Here is a 22397-nt window from a genome sequence, read left to right as displayed (position 1 = left end):
TCTTTTTTTTATAGTGAAGATTTATTTTTAAATAATTATGGAGTTTGTTCAGGGATACATAGTGTGTACATGAATATTCTAATTTTTTCAATTTACTCACCTTGTGATATATAAATCTATGCATTACAACAGTGTAATCAACATATGCTGGTTGATTTTTCATTTTAAAGACAAGACCAAAATCAAAACCTGTGAACTTATTACACTTTTCAAACTGAAAGAATCAAATAGCTAGCTACAATTCTAAAGTAGCATCAATAAATTCAGTATTTTTCTTGTAAGTATCAACAGGCTATACTGAAACAAGGTAAAATATAAATACCCTACTCTGTACTTAATTTGAAGTGTTACCACTGAAATCAATTACAGATGTTTATTCTGAGATGCTACTATGAAGGTTGTAGACTCAAATGCTGATAATGGTAATCAAAGTTAAATTTATGGGATACCCAGAAAACAGGCTGGATTGAAACCTGTACAATTTTAAAATACTCATTAACAACAATTTTTGAAAGACACATAGAAGGCTACTGTTTTCATATAAATTGGGAGTTTTAAAATCATCTCCTTTTAGTGCTTCAATAGTCACATGGCCATAAACCAAAGACTAAATCATTTCAAATGATCACAAATACTATTTAGGCAAAAATTCTCATGTGTCAGTACTTTTAATGTTGTATACATCAAATTATAGTAAAAAGATGACTATAAACAACATGCAGCCCTGCTATTTTCATGAACGGCACAACAGATTACAGTGAACCGAGTTTATATTCCACCATCAAGTGTGGTTCTCCCGTTAGTTCACTTTGTGATGGGTCATTAAGAATATCTTCAAATCCAATAGTCTCATCATTACCCCTTAAAATATCCAATGAAAGGTTTGAGCTTGCAAGAAATGGAAGACGCTGAACCTGCTGCACTGCCTTGAATTCCATTTGTAATTTTAGTGGAGCAAACAGACCCTGGAGTTTCTTAGTGTAGAAAAATTCATTTTATCTTGGTTGAGCTGGAAATTTTTTTCTGATAATTCGAGAGGATGACTGGGCAAAAGTTCATTTTTCACACAAGGGAGACCTTTTCGAAGAAGATAATGCTGTTCAAAAGGTCCACTTGCTGAAAGTTCAGTAACTGGAATACTCTCCTTCAGCTGAGATCCAAGTCCTCTGGCATTCATCTTCACTTGCTCTGTGAACAGCCGCTCGGCCCTATTACTGTCGCCGGCCCCGCTGCTCACTTCCCTGAAAAATTGAATTCTAAATAGATTTTTCATAGCCAGGAGGTAGTAAGGTGGGGCAGGAGATGGTGTGTGTGTGTGTGTGTGTGTGTGTGTGTGTGTAAAATGTAAATCCATGCCTTCCATCTCCTTAGGGAGGAGTCCTTCACAAGACTTATTTGATATAGAACTGTTTAAGTGGTACCCCATCCCCAGACTGTGGGGCCACTTTCCTAAATTAAGGCTTTTCTGCAGATGAAGGAACTGGAGCAAGGCCTGTTGATGCAGCCATGGGCCTGGCTACAACTTGCTGAGAACTCCCTCATGGTCAAGGCTTATATCACCAAGCAGGGGTACGCCTTACTGGTTTCAGATCTTCAACAGGTGTGGCATGAAGAGGTGGATGCTAGTGTGGTCAGCCAGCGAGCCAAGGTAAGTTGAAGAGAAGTACTGCTGTGGGGGCGGTGTGGATATAATTTCTCTTAGTGAGGGTTGGGGTGTATTCACATCAACCAGCTTGTGGGCTTGTAGGTGGCCAAGGGAGGTCAGATCAGGTTGAGACAATTCCAGCGAATGGCCTGCCCTTCCACCTAAAGCCCTGGGATCTTTCCATATTTCTGTCCTTGTTTGTTTTTTGCGCTGCCCACAGTACAAGGTAGGATTGTGAAGTAGGCCAGTTGCTCTCTCTGTGTTCTTCTTTCCTCTTCCTGTTTATTTTTCTTAAAGATTTTATTTATTTATTTATGAGAGGCACAGAGAGAGGCAGAGACATAGGCAGAGGAACAAGCAGGCTCCCCATAGGGAGGGACTCGATCCCAGGACCCCGGGATCACCACCTGAGCTGAAGGCAGATGCTCAACCACTGAGCCACCTGGGTGCCCCCTCTTCCTGCCTTTTTGTCTTCTCTTCATCTCCACTGCGCTGTCTTCATGTTAGCCAGAGTTTTCCTTTACTGTTGAGGGGAGTCTGTTTCCTTGTTACACCCCGACTCCATACAACTCCTGCTGTCTTTTTAGGAGCTGAACAAGCGCCTGACAGCTCCACCTGCGGCTTTTCTCTGTCATTTGGATGATCTGCTTCGCCCACTGTTGAAGGACACTACTTTCCCCAGCGAAGCTATGTTCACCTGTGATCATGTGGCCGAGGCACTGATACTACGGGTGCGGAGTGAACTCTCTGGTCTCCCCTTTTATTGGAATTTCCACTGCATTCCTGCTAGCCCTTCCCTGGTGAGTGTAATTCAAGTGTGGAGTGGGGAAGGGGAATGCCAGCTGCTTCAAGATGAATCTTTAGGTGTTCTTATTTTTGTGTGGATTCCACTTGAAATTCTTCTTCAGTCAGAACACTTTCCTTGATTAGACAGAAGGCAAAACAGATTCTCGACTGGTACATCTTTTCCTTGCAAAGGGAGCAGGGTTTGGGTTTACCTGCTTTATTGAGCGTCTTTAATATTCAACATTTATTAAGCATCACTTTAGGCTGGTTGTTAGGTGTCCAGATCTAAAACAAATAGCCTATTCCTGGAGTTTATAATCTAGTGAGAAGATAGACAGGAAGCAGAATAAAGTATGGTAAATTCTTTGGTTGAAGTAAGCTCAGGATGAGTGAAAGTTTGAAAAACCTTTTTTTGAAGAGAGTTTTTTTTTTCCTTTAGAAAGTGGAGGGGGAGGGGAAGAGGGAGAGAGAGAGAGAGAGAGAGAGAAAGAGAGAGAGAGAATCCCAAGCAGGCACCATGCCCAACAGGGAGCCCAACATGGGGCTCAATCTTACAACCCTGAGATCATGACCTGGGCCGAAATCAAGAGTTGGGTGTTTCACCGACTGGGCCACTGAGGCACCCCATTGAAGAGATAGTTTCTAAGTTGTGTTTTGGAGATGAGGAGGGGATAACCGGGAGAAGATCAGGTCAGTCTAGGCTGGAGTGCATTTTGAGAGGCAGGGAGATGTATAGGTATGGGGCAAGGGAGGGAATTTCATGACTGCAGGAAGTTGTGGGAAATGAGGTGGGCATTTTGAAGAATTCTAATGAGTTTGGATTTTATCCTTAAGGCAACAGAGATTCATTGAAAAAGTTTATTTTATTATTAGAAAATATTTAATTTATTTATTTGAGAGAGTAAGAGCCAGAGAGATCAGAGGGAGAGGGACAGGGAAAAGCAGGCTTGCTGCTGAACAGAGATCCCAGTGTGGGGCTTGATCTCAGGACCCTGAGTCATGACCTGAGCTGAAGGCAGACGCTTAACCGACTGAGCCACCCAGGTGCCTGCATTGAAAAACTTTAAGCAGGGGTTTAACATGATCCAGTTCAGATCAGTCTGGCAAAGGATAGAGTACGTGCCAGTGTTAGCTACCTTTCTGAACATTTGTCATTGGATCCTCATGACTATCCTGCAAGATAAGTAGTATTTATTCCTTGTTTTCAGAGTAGGAAGCCAAGATTGAAGGCAATGTGTCCAAAGTCATCTAACTTGTAAGTGAATGAGCTGGAATTTTACTCCCAGGGAGGTCTGATTCGAGAGCCTATTTTCAAGGACTAGGATGATAATGTCTTCTGCTTACACAGCTTTCTAGGCTTCCAGAGCTTTTATTTTTTATTTTTTTAAAGATTTATTTATTTAGTTATGATAGACACACACACACACACACACACACACACACACACACACACACAGAAGCAGAGACACAGGCAGAGGGAGAAGCAGGCTCCATGCTGAAAGCCCGATGTGGGACTCGATCCCAGGACTCCAGGATCGTGCCCCGGGCCAAAGACAGGCGCCAAACCGCTGAGCCACCCAGGGATCCCTCCCAGAGCTTTTATTAGAAATTAGTTTGACATGGGAGACACCTAACTCTGGGAAAGGGGTAGTGGAAAGGGAGGTGGGTGGGGGGTTGGGGTGACTGGGTGACGGGCACTGAGGAGGGCACTTGGCAGGATGAGCACTGGGTGTTATGCTAAATGTTGACAAGTTGAACTCCAATAAAAAAAATTAAAAAAAATTAGTTTGAGAGAGACGCTGGGGTGACTCAGTGGTTGAGCATCTCCCTTCAGCTCAGGTCATGATCCTGGGGTCCTGGGATCGAGTCCCACATTGGCTTCCCCACAGGGAGCCTGTTTCTCCCTCTGCCTGTGTCTCTGCCTTTCTCTGTGTCTCTCATAAATAAATGAGTAAAATCTTTAAAAAAATAAATTAGTTTGAGAGTAAACAGTAAGAACTTGTTTGCAGGAATTACTGCCACTGGTCCCTTCCACCCTTTTATATAAACAGAGCTGTTTCAGTCAGTAGCATTAGAGGCCAAGGTCTTCTATGGGAGGCCTAAGGGTGTAGGTTTATCAGCAGAAGCACTTGAAGACAAGTGGGCATCATTTCCTATATCCTTTCTTTAGTTTTCCTGAGGTCATGTGATCTTTTGGCACCAACGGAGTGGATGGGACCAAGTATTTTTGAGAAACTGTTCTTTGGTGGATTTCTTTTCTTAAGATTTATTTATTTATTTGAGAGAGAGAGAGTGTGTGTGTGTGTGGTTGGGAGGGACAGGGCGAGGGAGAGAGAGTCTCAAGCGACTCCACGTTGAGCACAGAGCCCAATGCGGGGCTTGATGCCATGACCCTTAACTGAAACCAAGAGTCAGAGGCTCAACTGACTGTACCACCCAGGTGCCCCTCTGGTGGAGTTTTGATTTGGAATCCAGTAAAGGTGGACTTGAGTGCTTGGAGAACTTCTCATTCATCTCTGAATTTCTGAGGTCCATCAACAGTGTTTAGCAGATAATAGTTTTGATCTGTTGATTTTCGTGAAATTTTTTTGTGCAATTTTCCATCCTTTAGATAGTTTACCTCTGGTTCAAATCCCTGTAATTTTTTTCTAAGTAACACCAGGGGGCACTGTTCCCTCAATAATGCTTGTTCTGGAACCAAAAAAAAAAAAAAAAAAAAAAAAGTGTTCCGGGAGCCCTTGGGAAGTCCTAGCAATAGCTAGTCTCATTGTGCATCACACAGCCCTCGAAATTCAGAATAGTGAGATTGAGAAGGTAGTTCTAGGAGGGTGATGGGCTCTGATAGTTTTTTTCCCCCCAAATTAAAAGGAAACTTGTATAATGATATTATACTAGAAAATAATATGTAAAGGGAAAACGAGCTATTCTAGGCAAATTCCTCTAATTGGGCAGCCCCAATAAGAAAAGAAGCTTCAGTATTGGGGAGACCATTGAACAATTGGTGAACAATTAGGCTTTAAGGTAAAATAAAATATGTATTATTATAAAAAGGAAGACTACCAGCCCAGGGAAACCCCTGAGCCTGAGGAAGCTTTATAGGGAAAAAGTTAGAGCCAGCGGACACTGTCAAGGATGTAGGCGGATACTATTCCAGGCTTGTGTGTGTGTCTGTGAGGTCACACAGTCATAATTTTTGTTTATTACTCATTCTTGTGATAGTTTTTATTTCATTTTTTTTCAATGAGTAATTCATGCAAAAGGCAAACATTTCAAATAGCATTAAGAAAGGGTCTAGAGTGAAAAAATAGGTCCTTCTACTCCACCCTCTAGTCTGTTATTTTCCTTCTTTAAAGCAACTACTGATACCATCTTCTTGTGACTTCTTAAGGAAAGCTATACGTAGGTTTGTGTAGATGTAAGTATGTGTGTACTCACACAATCAAATACTTATCTGGGCGTATGGATGCCTTTTCACAAATGGCAGCATACTATCCACACTATTCAGTAGCTTGCTCTTTTCACTTAATTATAGAACTTAGAAAATATTTGTAACAATCTGCTTGGACAATCTGCTTTAATATTCTTTAATGGTAACATAGAGTTTTATTTGATGGCATATATCAACTTGTATTGAATCGATACACTACTAGTAGATACTTAAGTTGTTTCCATTCTTTTGCTGTTACACATAGTGGCTACTCTTGTATTTACTTTTCCTACGTGTAAATGTAAGAGTAACTTTCTAGCAATGGAATAGTTGAATCAAGGAGTATTTGGGGGCTCCTGGATGGCTCGGTCGGAAGGGCGTGCAACTCTTGATCTCAGGGTCGTGAGTCTGAGCCCCACATCAGGTGTAGAGATTGCTCAAAAAAATAAATAAACAAATGTAAAAAAAAGGAGTATTTGTATCATTAATATTGCTCACAATAATGCCAGATTGTCTCTCAGAGAGCTTGCACACCTAAACTCCTACTAGCCATGCAGGAGAGTAAGAGAATACAGCGTGTGGTGTGTTCACGCCAAGATCTCAAGGCTGTGCAGGATATCATGAAATATCTCAAGCCTCAGATTTCTGCTTTCTAGCCCATTTCCACTTCCAGCCAGCTTCCTTCATTCCTTCTTCCTCCTCAAAAATGAAGGAGTCCAAGTATGTGCTCGCAATGACTTATCCAAGGTAATAGAAATCGAGTGGTGGAGCTGAGTTACAAAAGCATGTGTGTTCTTCCTGCCACACAAAAAACCCGTTGTATTACCTTGGATAAGTCATTGAATTTTTATGAGACTTGGCTTCATCATTGATAAAGAGGAGGCACCAGTCCCAACCTTACTATGGAATCCTGGGGACTAAATACGAGAACATACATAGTAGTACTTAGCTTCAGCATTACTGTGGACCTTTGAGAACACATACTCGGACTCCCTAATTTTTCCTTGAAGAAAATAAGGGCCGTGAGAGTGCTTGGGATTAAGCCATTTTCACATCTAGATGCTCTCAGAGCCAGGGCTAGAATCCAGATGGAATTTCCAGTCTGTTGCTCTTGTCACCATATCCAAACCTGATAGGATTCATTTTGGGATTGATAACTGCCATTCAGCTCTCCTGCCTCTGACTGTCAACATTTCAATGGGAAATCTGCAGATGTCAGGGGTGGGGGTGGGGGTGGGAGGGTGTTATAAATAGATTTCCTCTGGAAAAGATTGACAACTCCTGCTTCTGTATCTACCACACTTCCTGACCTCCTTAACTCTCCTGAGAAATTTGAGAGCAGAAGCCTCATGGGTTCACAGCATGTACTAGGCACATAGTAGGTGTCTGTTGAATTGGCTTGTGGAATCGCACCTCTTCATATATCATCGTCTGCAAACGAAGGGGTGGGGGTCTTCCTGACCTGAAGTGCTTCAAGATTTTTCCTTGAAAATCCTTGAAGTATCTGTGGATTTGCTTTGAAATCTATTACTTCAGCCACATGACTTGTCCTAATTAATTGTCCTAAGCATGCATCTAACTTGGAAATGAGTTATACCCCAATGATTCAGAGTGGTGTAGTCCAATTCTATGAAATTATTTGAAAAGTTGAGATATTTACTGAGAAAAAGCTAAATTATTTTTTCTTTGTTGCTATATAGACATTGGCGTCTGGTACATAGCTTCGGGTGCCTGGCATGGCATTACTTTATTTATTTATTTATTTATTTATTTATTTATTTATTTATTTATTATTATTATTTTTAATGATAGTCATCACAGAGAGAGAGAGAGAGAGAGAGGCAGAGACACAGGCAGAGGGAGAAGCAGGCTCCATGCACCGGGAGCCCGACGTGGGACTCGACCCCGGGTCTCCAGGATCGCGCCCTGGGCCAAAGGCAGGCGTTAAACCTCTGCGCCACCCAGGGATCCCTACCCTATATATTTAGATACAGCATTGATTAAAAGCTGTTTCTCCTTATGTTTCCTGTTTATTTACCACCACTCAAAGAGATCGCTGTTAAGGTGGATTCCCAGAGAGAGGCTGGTTGTCACCTTTAGGAGTTTCTGTTATTTGAGGGCTGCCGCCAGAGGGATGGTGATGCTGCTTGGTTACCAATTGCAATTACTTTCAGTTCAGCCCCTCTAAACACGGACTTGCTTTCATACAAGGATTCACCTATTTTTCCACTATTCACCTCGAACAGGACAAAACCTAACAAAATAGTTCCTAGGAAAGAAGGTTGGGTCTGGAGCAGATGAATTTCCCCAAAGCAGAACTTCTGCTGCATTTTGAACAGTATTTGGAGGCTTCAGTTTATCCTTAGGACCTGAACTGGGAACCAGGACCAGGTTGGGATGTGCTGCATGATGGGAAGAAGTGACTGGTGTTTCCAGCTCCATTTGACTTCTGGCCTTCTGCTCTGCATCAGCCCCCCTGCATTTATTGGGTCCTGGTGGTGGTACAAAAGCTGCTGCCTCTCGCCCGTATCCCCCTCACCCCAATCTCTTCTCTTCTGATCTGTCCTTAGAGAAGCGTAGGGGTGCCTATAATATGGCCAGTTGGCCAACTCTGGCTTGCTGCCTATTTTTCTGAAGTTATGTTGGAAACCCACTACCCTCATTTATTACATGTTGTCTATGGGCATTTTCATGAAGTAACAGCAGAGTTGAGTATTGTGACAGGGACTGTATTGGCTGTAGAGCTGAAAATATTGACTATCTGACCCATGCAGAAAATGTTGCTGACCTCTGATCTCGGGCCTTTCTTTTTAATGTTTCCTTTAGCTCATCTCCTTGGGGAATGTGAAGGAAACCTTGATAGCATCCTTTGGTCACAAAGAAATTATTGATTTTATTTATTTATTTATTTTTAAAAGATTGTATTTATTTATTTATTTATTTATTTATTTATTTATTTATTTATTTATTTGACACAGAGAGAGAGTACATGCACAAGTAGGCAGAGCGGCAAGCAGAGGAGAGAGGGAGAAGCAGGCTCCCTGCTGAGTAGAGAGCCCAGTACGGGATCATGACTCTCTGAGCCAAAGGCAAAGACAGACTCTTAACTGACTGAGCCACACAGGTGCTCCGAGATGATTGATTATAGTTATTTTCTTTGGCTAAGGCTCTTTTCTTTCTAAGACTACTGGATACCTTGTGTAGGTGAATTAGGTAATTATTCTATATAGGTATATGTTGTTATATGAGAACAGCATCCTAGTTGCACAGCAGCATGGCTATGCTTATGTCCTTCTTACCTTGTTAAGAGCAAGGTGTGCTGGGCCAGTTTCATCCTTCCTAGGCTGACCTCTTGGTGACTGGCTGGCTTCTGTTCCGATGACCTTAGACTTTGCTGCATTTGTGGGAGCAGATCGAAACTCTCATTCTGGACTATCATCAGCCCTGAAATGGCTTGTAAGCAGTGGCTGGGTCTAATTTCCAAGGCTTTCTGCTCTCTGTTGACTTTTGTCTTCTGTTATGTGCCAGCTAGCACACTCTTTTAACTACACCTACTTTCCTGAAGCCTACTTGGATTTTCTGCTTTTGTTAGTCTCTGCAGGAGAGTTGGAACAACACCTTTCTCTTATCAACTCTGTTACAACCTTCTCTTTAAATCACCACTCTGGGCTGTCTATCCATGTGTTCTCCTCTCTTCTTCCCACCCTTTTATCTATGCTACAAAGAAAGCCCTCGAACTTCTTTCACATACCTATTTAGTTACTGTATTTTTATAGCCATGTAAATGGATTGCTTGCTTATGAAACTGTAAGTCCCTGTGAAAACATATATTTTTCAGTATTTTTCTAGTTCCTAATATAGTGTTCGGGAGTACTCTGTAACTGTCTGTTGGCTGATTGATATCTCTTCCATGAAAGGTCTCCCAGCATTTGGTTCGTCCTCTCATGGGCATGAGTCTGGCCTTGCAGTGCCAAGTGAGGGAACTAGCAACCTTGCTTCGCATGAAAGATCTAGAGATCCAGGACTACCAGGAGAGTGGGGCTGTGCTGAGTCGAGGTGAGAGGGCATTCTTTGGGGTGTTGGGTGGGGACTGGTACAGGTGGCCAAAGGGCCTCAGAAAATGGGAGAGTCATTTGCATTAGAGGTGTGCTTCCCTGAGGAGGTGCTGGGTACTGACCATAACTGGAGACTTGAGGCTGGGTGATACTTCTCTCTGCCTTGATGACCCAGCTGGCATCCAAGTAGCCAAAAGAAACTGTAGCTGAGTCCAGCCATTGCCCCAGGCAATGGCAAGGAAAGAGTTTGGAAAGGGGCCAACAGTTGTGCAAAACTGTACGAGGGCAGCACAAACATAGGGTGGGACCCTATGAAGCATAGCTCCAGCTTCAGAATAAAAATTCAGTTCGACCTTCGTCTTTGTGGCGGGATGAACTCCTAGAGCACATGCTGCCACTGAACACATCCTGTGTTGCTAATCACCCTCTCCTCCTCCTCTGTTTGCTCACACACTCATCCCTTCTCCCACTGGACTCCGGGTGTTACATGTTTATGCTCCCTACCAAGAAATCTTGGGCTCTGTTTCTTTTCCTTCTCACAGGCAGAAAGCTCATCTTAAGACTAACATTTCTTTTCTGTATTATTACAGATCGGTTGAAGACGGAGCCATTTGAAGAAAATTCCTTCTTGGAACAATTTATGGTAGAGGTAGAGTATACAACAATAAGGATTTTCTTTCTCCTTGTGCACTTTTGCTTTATTTTCTTTCCAGGTGCCCGAGTAGTGACTTGTGTTTTGGGTGCTAGCTGGTTTGCATGGTTGGAGAATCCTTTCTCTGCAAAAGTTGCCTATAGAAAATCTGTTAAAACTTGAGATGCATGTGGGGAAGATGGGGTGAAATAGGGGGCAAGACTATGAAAGGCAAAAGTGGGCTGGTGAACATTTGTAAAAACATCTGTGCTAACGTACCTAGGAGTTTCATTTAGAATTCCCTAACCTTGGAGAGTTTGGTTGCCCAGTCGATCAAATTTTTGCTTGTTGAGATCTGATCACAGGTCTGGATTGTGGAGCAGGGTGGGGGGAGGAGTCATCATGACTTGCCCCTCCAACATCCCACAGCAGAGGAAGGTGAAAAGCACAGGGTTACCATTTGGGAACTGTCTTGTGGGCACAGTAGTCTGTGGAAAATCACAGTGTTTATACAAGGGGACTGGCAAAGGAATGAATGGGGAGTAGATAATTGTGGCCTGTCAGAAGCTCCTGCCTAGGTTTCTCTTCTAAGGATTGAGCTTGGCCAAAAGAAACATCTATTAAACGGCAAACAGGGGAGTATTAATAATAGTGACCTTTGATAATACCAGTCAATATTGATTTTCTCCTCTCACTCTTTTAGGACTTGTTGGTTGTACAGTTAGTACCTTCGTCTTATTGCCCTCTTTTCTAATTATACACATTAACCAAGCTGGTACTTTACTATGTAAGCAAATAATGCTATTATAATATTGTGTTCTGTATAGATTACTCGTGTTTCTGTCTTGTCATCTAGGCTACTTTGTAAACTCCTGGTGGACAGGGACTGTGACTCATATTTCTTTTGAACATGAAGTTAGTATTTTTCGCAGGGCTAGGCAGAAAGCAGGTGTTTTTGACTTGGAACCTTCTGTTCTGCCTCTGTGCAGTGGCTGAGCAAAGACGCCATCGTGCTCGGGGTCTTAACAGTGAGAACCAAAAATGCAAGTTGAGTGCTCAAGCCTATCTCCTGAAGCAATCTAACTCTGGAGAAGAAGGAAAGCATGCACTGTGAAGTCCTGAGGCAGAGTAGATTTCAAGTCTTTATGGGGAAAGAGAGCCCCTTACACCTGGACTTGCACAGAGATTTCCTAGGCCATTTTTCTGTCGGAGAGCTTCCTCCGTCTCTAAGTGTAGGTTTTAAGGAGGTTAATGCAGGCTGAGGATGATATGCTGATTCCCTGTCTCTGCCCCTTAGTTAAATAATACAAGACTTATTCTCAGCCCAGCAGAGAGGTCCCTTCCTGATCTGGTGCCTGCGTACCTATCCAGCTGGGTTTCTTGAGATTTTTCTTTATAAACCTTAGGCTTCAGTCAGAGAATGGCTTTGAATTGCCAAAATGCCTTCCTCTCGCCTTTATGTCTTGGCACACATTGTTTCCTTTATCTATAATGCCCAATGCCCTGGCCTTATCTACCTTGTAAACTTCTATTAATCTTTTAAGTGTCAGCTTTGGCTTCTTTGAGAGACCTTTCCAGACTCTCCTTGTAAAGATAATCCTTCTTCCCTGCTGCTATAGTACCTTGGTTCCTACCTCCGTTTTATCACATAGAACTTTGTGATATTACTGTCTATAGGTCTTCAAGACAATGCCTTTCTCCTCTGTTGATCTCTGAAAACCATCTGAGGGCAAGGACTGCGTTGCATGCATTTCTATATCCCCGGGGCCTGAACATAGTGCCTGGGAGTAGTAGATTCTCTGTAAGTTTGTGGGTGAAGATGTTACTAATTTTGTGCTAGGGGGAGTCTCATGAAAATTGGGGCAGTGTGGCCTGTGGATATGGTGCTGCTGTGAGACCTAAGTTTGGGGTCTTCAGTTATTCTCCTGCTTTATTTTGCAGCTTTGGATAAATTAGTACTTCCAGAGACTCTGTTTTCTTATTTGCAAAATTGGAGGCTCACCTCTTCCATGCTTTTGGGGTAGGGGCAACCCTGCAGAGTCGAATGAGAAAGCATAGAATCCTGGTGCCAGCCCGGGGAAGAGTATTACTGCATTGGAACCAATTACCAATTACTTCAGAAATACTGGTCTCTTAAGTCCTGGGTGGATCACACCCAAACCACATAGACGTACAGAATTTTACATATCTGCAGAGGATCTGAGAGACAAGTAGCTATAGCTTTCCATTTCACAGACTAAGAAATTGGGCCTCAGAGAGGTTAAGTGACTTACCTAAGGTCATGTCGCTGTAGCTGTATGTTTAGAGCCTTCCTACATTTCTTGTCTGGGATCATCTCTATTTTGTTTTGCCACTCTAACTGGTTGTACACACCAATTAAAGGATGGTTAAGGGCTAGGATCATGGGGAATTATTGTGACCTCTGGGATCACTGCATCGTCCTCTGGGATCACCAAATGTTCTGCATAGCTGCTAGAACCCATTTTCTAATGGGACTGCAGAATTTCTTATGGCCATTGCATCTTTTCAGTTACTCTGCTTGTCTGGGGTCCTACAAACAGGACACAGAAGGGTCATGGGGTCACCTAAAACAGCTGAAAGGATGTGCCATCAAAATAAGCAACATAGGAAGATAAACAAACCAGGGACAGAGAGCTCGGGGTGAAGGTGCAGGGGGGCCAGGGCTGATGTCAGAGGGCCACGCGGTCAGTGCCTGGGGTCTGTTTTTCCTGGTTCTAGGCGAGAGGCTGGAGAGATAGGGCACAGAGGGCAGTAGGACAGGGAGGTTTCTAGGATACTAAGGCCAGGAAAAATATTTAAGGGTTGAACAGAGGTTACATCTTCATATTTAGTTCTTTTGTTTTTCCTCCCCTACCCCCCGCTTTGAGCCTTGGATTTCTCATTTCCAGGGAGCCCAAGGGGGCCAGTTGATGGTGGCCCGACTGGAGGGGGAGTGCTGGCAGTGTTCTTCAAGTTGACTGGACGGGGTGGCTTCAGGCATGATTTTCATAGAGGGAAGATCCTCGTAGAGAGCATCTCCTAGGACTGGGAGCTGGGAGGCACCGTTAGGAGTAGGAGATGAGTCAACGAATCAGGGACCATTACTGCAAGGCAGTAGGAACCGTGTGAAAGAAGTTTAGGAGGATCAGGCTGGCATGGCCTTCTCTCACTCTGGTCCACTGGAGGGAGTTCCTTCTCCCGGCCCCATCCATGCCTCCTCCTCTCCATCTGGTTGCCATCAGGCTGTGTGGCTGCTGGCGGGCTCTTTATTTATTTATCCCAGTGTAATGGGGTGAGGAGGGAGCTGGCCTGAGGCTGGCATTCCGAGGCCATGCCACTGAGCCACAGGCGGTTTGCATGGGTGTGTGAGTCACTGGGGCTGCATGCTGCTCAAACCAGACGCGGCCAGGCTCAGGGACAGCAGGCAGCCCAAAATAGAGCCCCGCCCTCTGCAGCTGGCAACCCCTGGCCAGGAATCAGCCCTTGACACCAAAACCTGAGCAATTGCATGAAGTTGGCTTCTTTCAGTGAGGGTGGGGGTGGGGGGGGCACTTGACAGAGAGATCCTCTCCTTCCCTGTCTTCAGAGGAGTGTATTCAGCACAATAGTCCTTCCCACTGATGCATGCCTTATACGATTTAAATTAATCTGTTCAATCCAATACCTTCAGCAGTTTCTATCATATACTTATATGACTATAGTGACATTGATTTGACTCAGCATCCTAAATGTAGCCACAGCCTTTGTGTCCTGTCTAGTTTTAGTACTGTCTTCATTCCCTGTCTGGTTGCAGCCTGTTGCTAGAGCAGATGCTTCAAGTTGTGACGATATTCATTGCTGCTCTTAGAAAGCTGGAAGTTATATCAAAGCCGCCCTGGGAAGAGGAGGAGGAGTCCTTGAACCTGGAAATTGCTTGCTGTCCAGTTGAGTTCATTCACGGACAGCTTCTGCTTGGTTTCCTTGGCTGGCGTTCCATTCTTTACCTGCTCCTTAAATGTTAGTGTTAATTCAAAATTGTGTCCTCATCCACTTGTCCTTCTCTCTCTGGGTCATCTCATCCAGACCCCAATTTGAACTGTCACTATTATACCACCAAGTGCCAATTTTATATCTCCCATCATGCAGCCCATATTTCTTTCTGCACATTTGATGTTTCTACCTGGATGCGTCCCACATTGTACTACCCTAAACATGTCCAAAATAAGCCACCCACTCCCCCTCTTTCTCTTCTGATATTCCTAATCTTGGAGAATCCTACCCGTATCCATTCAGCTTTCTAAGCCAGAAACTTGGGAGTTACTCACTTTTCTCTTTGTCCTTACTTTCAAATCCTACTTGTCAACTATCTTTTGAATCTGCTCCTCTCTAATCTGGTGTCTGTTGCCTTAGAATAGCAGCACCCACCCGACTCACCCCACAATTGAATTTGTATTATGTCAGAGTGATCTCTTTGAGACAGAAACAGAAATCCAGTTGCTTAAAGCCATTTAGTGGTTCAAACTCCTTGCATGGCACACAGGGTCGTTCATGATTTGGTCCTCTTGACCTCTACAGCTTGATCCTCTGCCACTTTCCCAAATTGAAGTCCTGATGCTTATTTATTCCTTGACCAGTGTGCCTGGGATTCTCTTCTTTCTTGTCCTCACGGCAGACTCCTGTTCAGCTTTCCTGACTGCACAGACATCATCCCTTTTGTGAGCTTTCCATGACCATTTCTCCTTTCCTTGGTCTGTTTTCCTTGCCGGCACAGGTACACTCTCCTGCTGTTCCCGCCGCCTCCTGTACTGACTGACCTCTCCCATAGCATTTGGAGGACATGGAACGAACAGGATATGGGAATGAAAAGGAAGGATGGGGAGGCAAGGAAAATTGAGTTGGCTGATCTTTTCTCATTTAGATTTTTCCTTTAGAAGACTTGTTAATTCCTTCTCCTCAATGTTTTCTTGATATGGCTTCCATACTGCAACACTCTCCTGTTTTTCTTCCTACTTCATCGGTTGCTCCTTTTCAGAATCTCCTGCTGGTTCTTTCTCTCCCTTACCTCTTTTTTTTTTTTTTTTAAGATTTTATTTATTTATTCATGAGAGACACAGAGAGAGGCAGCGACACAGGCAGAGGGGGAAGCATCTCCATGCAGGGAGCCCGATGTGGGACCCGATCCCAGTCTCCAGGATCACACCCTGAGCCAAAGGCAGGCACTCAACCATTGAGCCACCCAGGTGTCCCCCTACTTTTTTTTAAAGTAATCTGTACACCTAACGCAGGGCTGAACTCACAACGCTAACACCCCAAGATCAAGAATCGCATACTCCTCTGACTGAGCCAGCCAGGTGTCTGTCCCTTACCTCTTAATGTTGGGGTGCCTCAGGATTCAATCATTGGTGCTCTTTTTTAACTTTAGTGATCTCATATAGTCCCATGGCTTTAACTACCACTTTATTGACAAATCCCAAATTTAATCTCTACCCTTAGACCTTACCTCCAAACTCTAGACTGTCTGCTTGATATTCCCATGTGGAAGTCCAACAGAATCTGAAACTCTACATGTCCAAAACTGAACTTCTAACCTTACCCCCAGATTTGTTTTTCTAACAACCTCCTTCCATCTTAGCTGATGGAAATGTCACCTTTTCATTTGCTAGGGCCACAAACCTTAGAGTCATCCTTGACTTCTGTCTTTTTCTCATATCCCACATCTAGTCCATCAGGAAGTCCTGTTGGCCTTCAAAACACACCCATAATTTCACCTTTGCTGCTGCCACTCTGGTCTGAGCCACAATTGTCTCTTTCTTGCATCATTGCAATAACCTCTTTATTGGTGTCTCTGCTGCTACCTATGCCCCCTTCTGGCCCATTACCAGCAAAGTGATCTTATTAAAATACAGATCACATCATGATACTCCCCTGCTCAAAGTCCTTCATTAGTTTACATTACACTTCTAGAGTAAAACCTAAAGGCCTTTACAGTGGCCTACAAAGCCCTACGTGATCTGGACCTCATTACCTTTCTGATTTCATCTACCACTTTCTCCTTCCTTTACTCCATTGCACCCACACTGGCCGCTTGCTGTTTTTCTAGCACTTTCTAGCACCACTTGCCTTTAGTCCTTTATGCTGCCCATTTCCTCTGCTTGGAATGCTCTTTCTTCAGATATTTGTGTGGCCAAGTCCTTCACTTCCTTTATGTCTGGATTAGTTATCTATCGCTTTATAACACATCATTCCAAAATGTCATGGTTTAAAACAACAAACAGTTGTGGAAGGTCAGGAATTTGGAAGCAGCTTAGCTGGGTGATTCTGATTCAGGGTCTCTCATGAAGTCACAGTCAAGATGTTGGCTGGGAATGTGATTATTCTGAGGCACTGGAGAATTCACTTCCAAGTTCTCTCATGTGGCTGTTGGCAGGAGATGCTGTTGCCCTGTAACATGACCTCTCCATGGGGTTTCTTACATGACATGGCCCTGCCTTCCTCCAGAGCAAGTGATCCAAAAGACAGGCGAAGACTGAAATGGAAGCTGCAGCCTTTTTATAACCTAATCTCAGGAGTGACAGCACATCACTCTCTTGTGGTGATCTCTTCATTAGTAGTGAAGCAGTAAATGTAGGCCACATTCAAGGGGAGGGTAACTAAGCTCCACCTCTTAAGGGGAGGTGTGTCAAAAATACAATACATGGTTTTGTTCAAATGTTACCTTCACAATGGAGTTTACTGTGAGTATCCTATTTAAAATCATAAGCCACATCCTCGCCTCTCTGCACATGACTCTAATTTTGATTTTTTCTATAGCATTCATCTTCCAACATACTATAAAATTTCCTTATTTCATTATGCTCATTGTTCATGGCATCTTCCCCCTGTTAGAGCTTGTAAGCTGAGCAAGGACAAGGATGGATGTTTTGTGCCCTGGTTCATCCAGAGTACGTAGAACACTGCCTCTACACACAGTAGGCACTCAGTACATATTTGTTGAATGGATGAAGGAATCTTAGCTTCCCACTCTTCTTTATTTTCCCTATCTTATGAATAGGCCATGAAATGATCACCCTGTTGGTAGTCTGAGACCTAGATAGCCCTACTATAAATAGATGAGTAACCTAAGGAGAGAATTGCTGTCAGATTGCCATTCATTCTCCCACCTGCCTGTTTACTGGGATATAATCCCAATTTTGGGATGAACTATAAACCTTGAATCTTTTATTACTGAAATCCCCTAAAACCTCTCTTTTAGACCCAGTTCAGAAAGCAACTATCTGGGATCCCTGGGTGGCGCAGCGGTTTGGCGCCTGCCTTTGGCCCAGGGCGCGATCCTGGAGACCCGGGATCGAATCCCATATCGGGCTCCCGATGCATGGAGCCTGCTTCTCCCTCTGCCTGTGTCTCTGCCTCTCTCTCTCTCTCTGTGACTATCATAAGTAAATAAATAAAAATTAAAAAAAAAAAAAAAAAAAGAAAGCAACTATCTCAGAAACCAAAAGAATAAGAACCTACCAGGGCACCTGGGTGGCTCAGTCGGTTAAGTGTCTGCCTTTGGCTCAGGTCATGATCTCAGGGTCCTGGGATTGAGCCCCACATCAGGCTCCCTGCTCAACGGGGAGTCTGCTTCTCTCTCTCCCTCTGCCCCCTCCCCCCGTGCTTGTGCGGGTGCTCTTTCTTTCTCTCTGTCTCTCTCTCAAATGAATAAATAAAATCTTAAAAAAAGAAAAAGAACCTACCAAAATCCTGGAAAGAACATTAGTCATACAGCCAAAAGCAAGTTAATTAGTTTCCTCTTTCCTCAGTTTTTCCTCTCCCTGAGCTGCCCTGCCACCATAAGCCCGTTATTCAATATGTAGAGGAAGACACAGGACTCAGCATAGGTATTTTCAGTATCCCCATGGGCATCATGAAGCAGGATAAATCTAGGGGCATGAGACTGTCCTCCGTACCATCGTGTGTGTCAGTACTCTGATCTAGAGAAACTTACAGTTAATTCATTCTTCCGGTAGTCAGCATGGTGCATGTTCTTGTGGGCATACGGGGGATGATAATATTATCATCAAAGAGCTCGCTGTGCTTAATGAATGATAATAGGGGCTACAATAGTGTAGTGATTGGAAAAAGCTTCCTGCAAAAGGCAGGACTTGATCTGGACTTCTGTGTTTGTTTGGGGTTTTGCTAGGGAACTAGGTGGAAGGCATTTTAGCTGGGAAGCACATGGGCAAAGGATGTAAAGTCATAATGAGTGGGTGAGGATTAGCAGAAAATAAGGTTAGCAAGATGATAACTCGAGGCCAGGTTGTTGGGGAGCCTTAAATGCTGGGCTGGATGATTGGTACTTTATTCTGAAGGTAAATGTATTTCAGCTTTTTTTTTTTCTGCCAGTAATCCATTTATTTGCCTGTTTCAATCCAGTTATTAACATCTATCATTACACGCAGTGATTCTCAAACAGGCACATTTCCTAGGAAGGAGATGGGCACTTCCTTCTCGCAGTTATTAATTACTGTTATAGATAGTGGGAAGCCGTGGAAAGTTTTGGCTGGAGAACTGACATATGAAAGCGATCTTTGGCAAGATTAGGCTGTCAGTGGTATGCCTATGTGAGCTGAAGAATAGTGGTGCTATTGACAGACTAGGAAAATCATGGGTGGGGCTCAATTAAATCTAATCTTGGGTATACAAAGGAATGGTTTTCCTTATTTAAAACACAAATCCACCAGTATTTGAGCTCTGGAATGAAAATCTCCAGGGAGGAAGGGATGGCTGCATATGTTTCTCAGCTATATTTCTCGGGAATTTTGCCTCCTCTTTGGGGTTTTCTCAATGTGGTTCCTGTAGTCACCATTGAGCCCTGCTACCAGGGGTCACCACCTCTTTTCTTTTTGGCCCCAGAATATATTAAAAGGCTTCTTTCTTTATATTCCTTTTATAAAACGTTATAGGGGCTTATGCTTTCAAAAGAAAATTTATAAAAAATCTGAGGGCAAACAAAAAGGAAATCAGGATGAAAATTCAAATGGGATAAAATTACTGATATCCAAGAGATGGATTTCTGATGCTGGGAATCCTTAATAGTGGAGATCTTCATTAACTTCTGAATTCTCGTATCCTAAAAGCCTCAAAATCAAGTGTTTACTAACTCAAATGTCTAAAGGGGACAGACATACAATATAAATATGATATCTTATATCAGGCTGGATATAATACAACATGTTTTTGGGGGTCTGTGGAAAACTGAATCGCACATGCCCCCCTCTATCTAGACCCAAATAGGTTAGCACAGTTGAACAGACACTGTTCTGGGGGCTTGTGTAGTTTACTTCACTGAAAGGAAGTACCAGCTCCTTCTAAAATGAAAACTGTTTTTTATTTGTTTGTTTAGCTCCACAGAATTCACTGTTAGTCGCTCGTTTGGTTTCATTCTCATTTCCAGTCTGAGAAATCCACTTAGTTCAGAATTGAATTCTGAGGCAGAAATGCTTGAGATCTTATTTCTGGCAAACATCTAGCCTTCTTAGGTGTAAACTATCAGCTTCTTGTACCTCTGGAGCATTTTTCAGTGATTCACATAGTTGAGTCTCTCTCCTCTTCCCTTAGTAGAGGATGGGTTTCATAAAAGTCCATTCATGACATGACAATTAAACAGTGTTTTAGTCTATTAAAAAATGGTAGCTTCTATATAATCAGAGTTAATTGAAAAATATAAGATGAAAGTCTTTTTCACATACATGTTGGATTTAAATTGATTATAGGACCTGTAAGTGGGAATGCTCAGGAAAGCACTGACAAAGTAGCGCTGAAGTTTTGGTTGAGAAAACCTTTAGAAATAGAGAGATCTGGGAGTGTGCTGCAGAGGAGAAATATTTGAAGTCACAAGAATGGACACTTTTTTTTTTTTTTTTTCCCCCTGAGAGGAGCACAGAGAAAAGAACAAAAGTCCAATGATTGAGATTTGGGGAACAATCATAATTGGAAGGAGTAGTAGGAGCCAGTGAAGGAAGTGTGAGCAGATAGGGGAATCTGAACAGAGTAATAAATTAGCCCAGAAAAGGGAACAGACATCTGTGCATGTGCCAGACATAGTTGCCAGGTGCTTTATCTAACTTATAACTTTTAATCCTTACAGCAAACCTATGAGGTTGGTGATATTATTCTCATTTTAAAGACAAAGAAGCAGAAGCTCAAAGGCTAAGTAGTTTGTTTCAGGTCAGCTCACCTGATTTGCTCTTATTTGTCTTTACTCATGTCTCGTGTTCTTCCCATCACCCAGAGAGTGATCCACAGCACCACATGTGGGAGAGAGACCAAGGAGAATAGGCGCCTGCCTATCCTAGGAAAGACCAGTAGACAATTTGTGATCTTGGGCAGTATCAGCAGATTTCAGGCAGCTAAAGAAGGATCCATTGATAAGGTAATGAAGACAATGAGTTATAGAACTCTCACCAGAGTGGTTTCATTATGAAAAGGAAGTGAGAGCTAGCTGCTGAGCTAGCAGGGCCCGAAGCAGAACCCCTTCTAATGATAGGAAGATGCATGTGTGTTTGAAAGCAAAGGAGAAGCCATTGGAAATAGATAAATGTAAGCTGGTGGAGGGAGAATGACCATGTGAGAGCAGGGAACTGTGGAGTTGGATGCAGTGGGAGAATTAGTCCTTCCTCGGAGATTTGCCAATGGCATGAGGGCACAGGCAATGTTTTGAAGCAGACAACTTGATTTCTGCCTATGTCCCTCCTCTTTCCCCAGGAGATGTAGCCCTTTCTTTTTTCTTTTAAGATTTTTATTTATTTATTTTTGTGAAAGAGAGAGAGAGAGAGAGAGTGCGAGAGCGCGTGTACATGCACGTGAGCATGAGCGGTGGGAGGGGCAAAGGGAAAAGCAGACTCCCCACTGAGCAGGGAGCCTGATTCGGGTCTCGATCCCAGGCCCCTGGGATCATGACCCGAGCCGAAGGCAGATGCTTAACTGACTGAGCCACCCAGGTGCCCAGCATAGCCTTTTCTTTTCTTTTTAAAAATTTTTTACAAATAAGATTTTATTTATTTATTCATGAGAGACACAGAGAGAGAGAGAGACAGACAGACAGACACAGGCAGAGGGAGAGGCAGGCTCCCTGCAGGGAACCCAATGTGGGACTTGATCCCAGGACCCCAGCATCTCTACCTGAGCCAAAGGCAGACGCTCAACCACTGAGCCACCCAGGCATCCCCCGACATAACCTTTTCATTCAAGAATTTTTTTAAAAGATTTTATTTATTCATGATAGACATACAAAGAGAGAGAGAGAGAGAGAGGCAGAGATACAGGCAGAGGGAGAAGCAGGCTCCATGCCGGGAGCCCAACATGGGACTCCATCCCGGGACTCCAGGATCATGCCCTGGGCCAAAGACAGGCACTGAACTGCTGAGCCCCTCAGGGATCCCCGTCATTCAAGAATTTTAAAGTCCTTCCCAAGGGCATTTAATTTTACTTACTTAAAGAATCAGATGATTACATGATTTTTCTGTTAATGACCAAAGTAGCAAAACTGACAGAGGTGAAAATATCAGCCATGTTCTTTCCATCTTCTGAACCCCCATGTCACTTTGTGTCTTTCCTGTCATTTATCACCACATTGCCTTGTAGATAGGAGTAGTCAGTGGTTGTACCTTAAAGGTCTTGGTGTTAGAAGAGTCTCTCACATTGGTAAATGTTGTCTCTGGTTATAGAAACAAAGAGGGAAAACCAAAGTACCAAATGACTTAGCTTTAAGTTTTCCTGATCTGTTGGCTTCATAACTTATTTCTTAAACCTTTCTTTTTTAAAAAATTTAAATTCAATTAATTAACATAGAGTGTATTATTTACTTCAGAAGTGGAGGTCAGTGATTCATCA

At 43.2% G+C, this 22397-nt stretch overlaps 1 protein-coding gene and 1 pseudogene across 3 annotated transcripts in view; one reads left to right on the top strand and one right to left on the bottom strand.

Moving 5' to 3' along the window:
* NHEJ1 (non-homologous end joining factor 1) overlaps positions 1-22397 on the top strand; it is an 82439-nt gene that overhangs the window by 2803 nt on the left and 57239 nt on the right. For all 3 annotated transcript variants that reach the window (XM_025441822.3, XM_025441823.3, XM_025441824.3), the window contains exons 2-5: positions 1472-1648; positions 2233-2445; positions 9776-9914; positions 10504-10562. In XM_025441822.3, the coding sequence (XP_025297607.1) occupies positions 1472-1648; positions 2233-2445; positions 9776-9914; positions 10504-10562 (588 nt within the window). The remainder of the gene's footprint in view (positions 1-1471; positions 1649-2232; positions 2446-9775; positions 9915-10503; positions 10563-22397) is intronic.
* On the bottom strand, positions 638-1222 carry LOC112656458 (proteasome maturation protein-like; annotated as a pseudogene).

Source organism: Canis lupus, chromosome 37, assembly GCF_003254725.2.
Source record: "Canis lupus dingo isolate Sandy chromosome 37, ASM325472v2, whole genome shotgun sequence".
Lineage (NCBI taxonomy): Eukaryota > Metazoa > Chordata > Mammalia > Carnivora > Canidae > Canis > Canis lupus.
The sequence above is the reverse complement of the archived record's forward strand: the minus strand, read 5'-3'. Positions and strand labels throughout refer to the sequence as shown.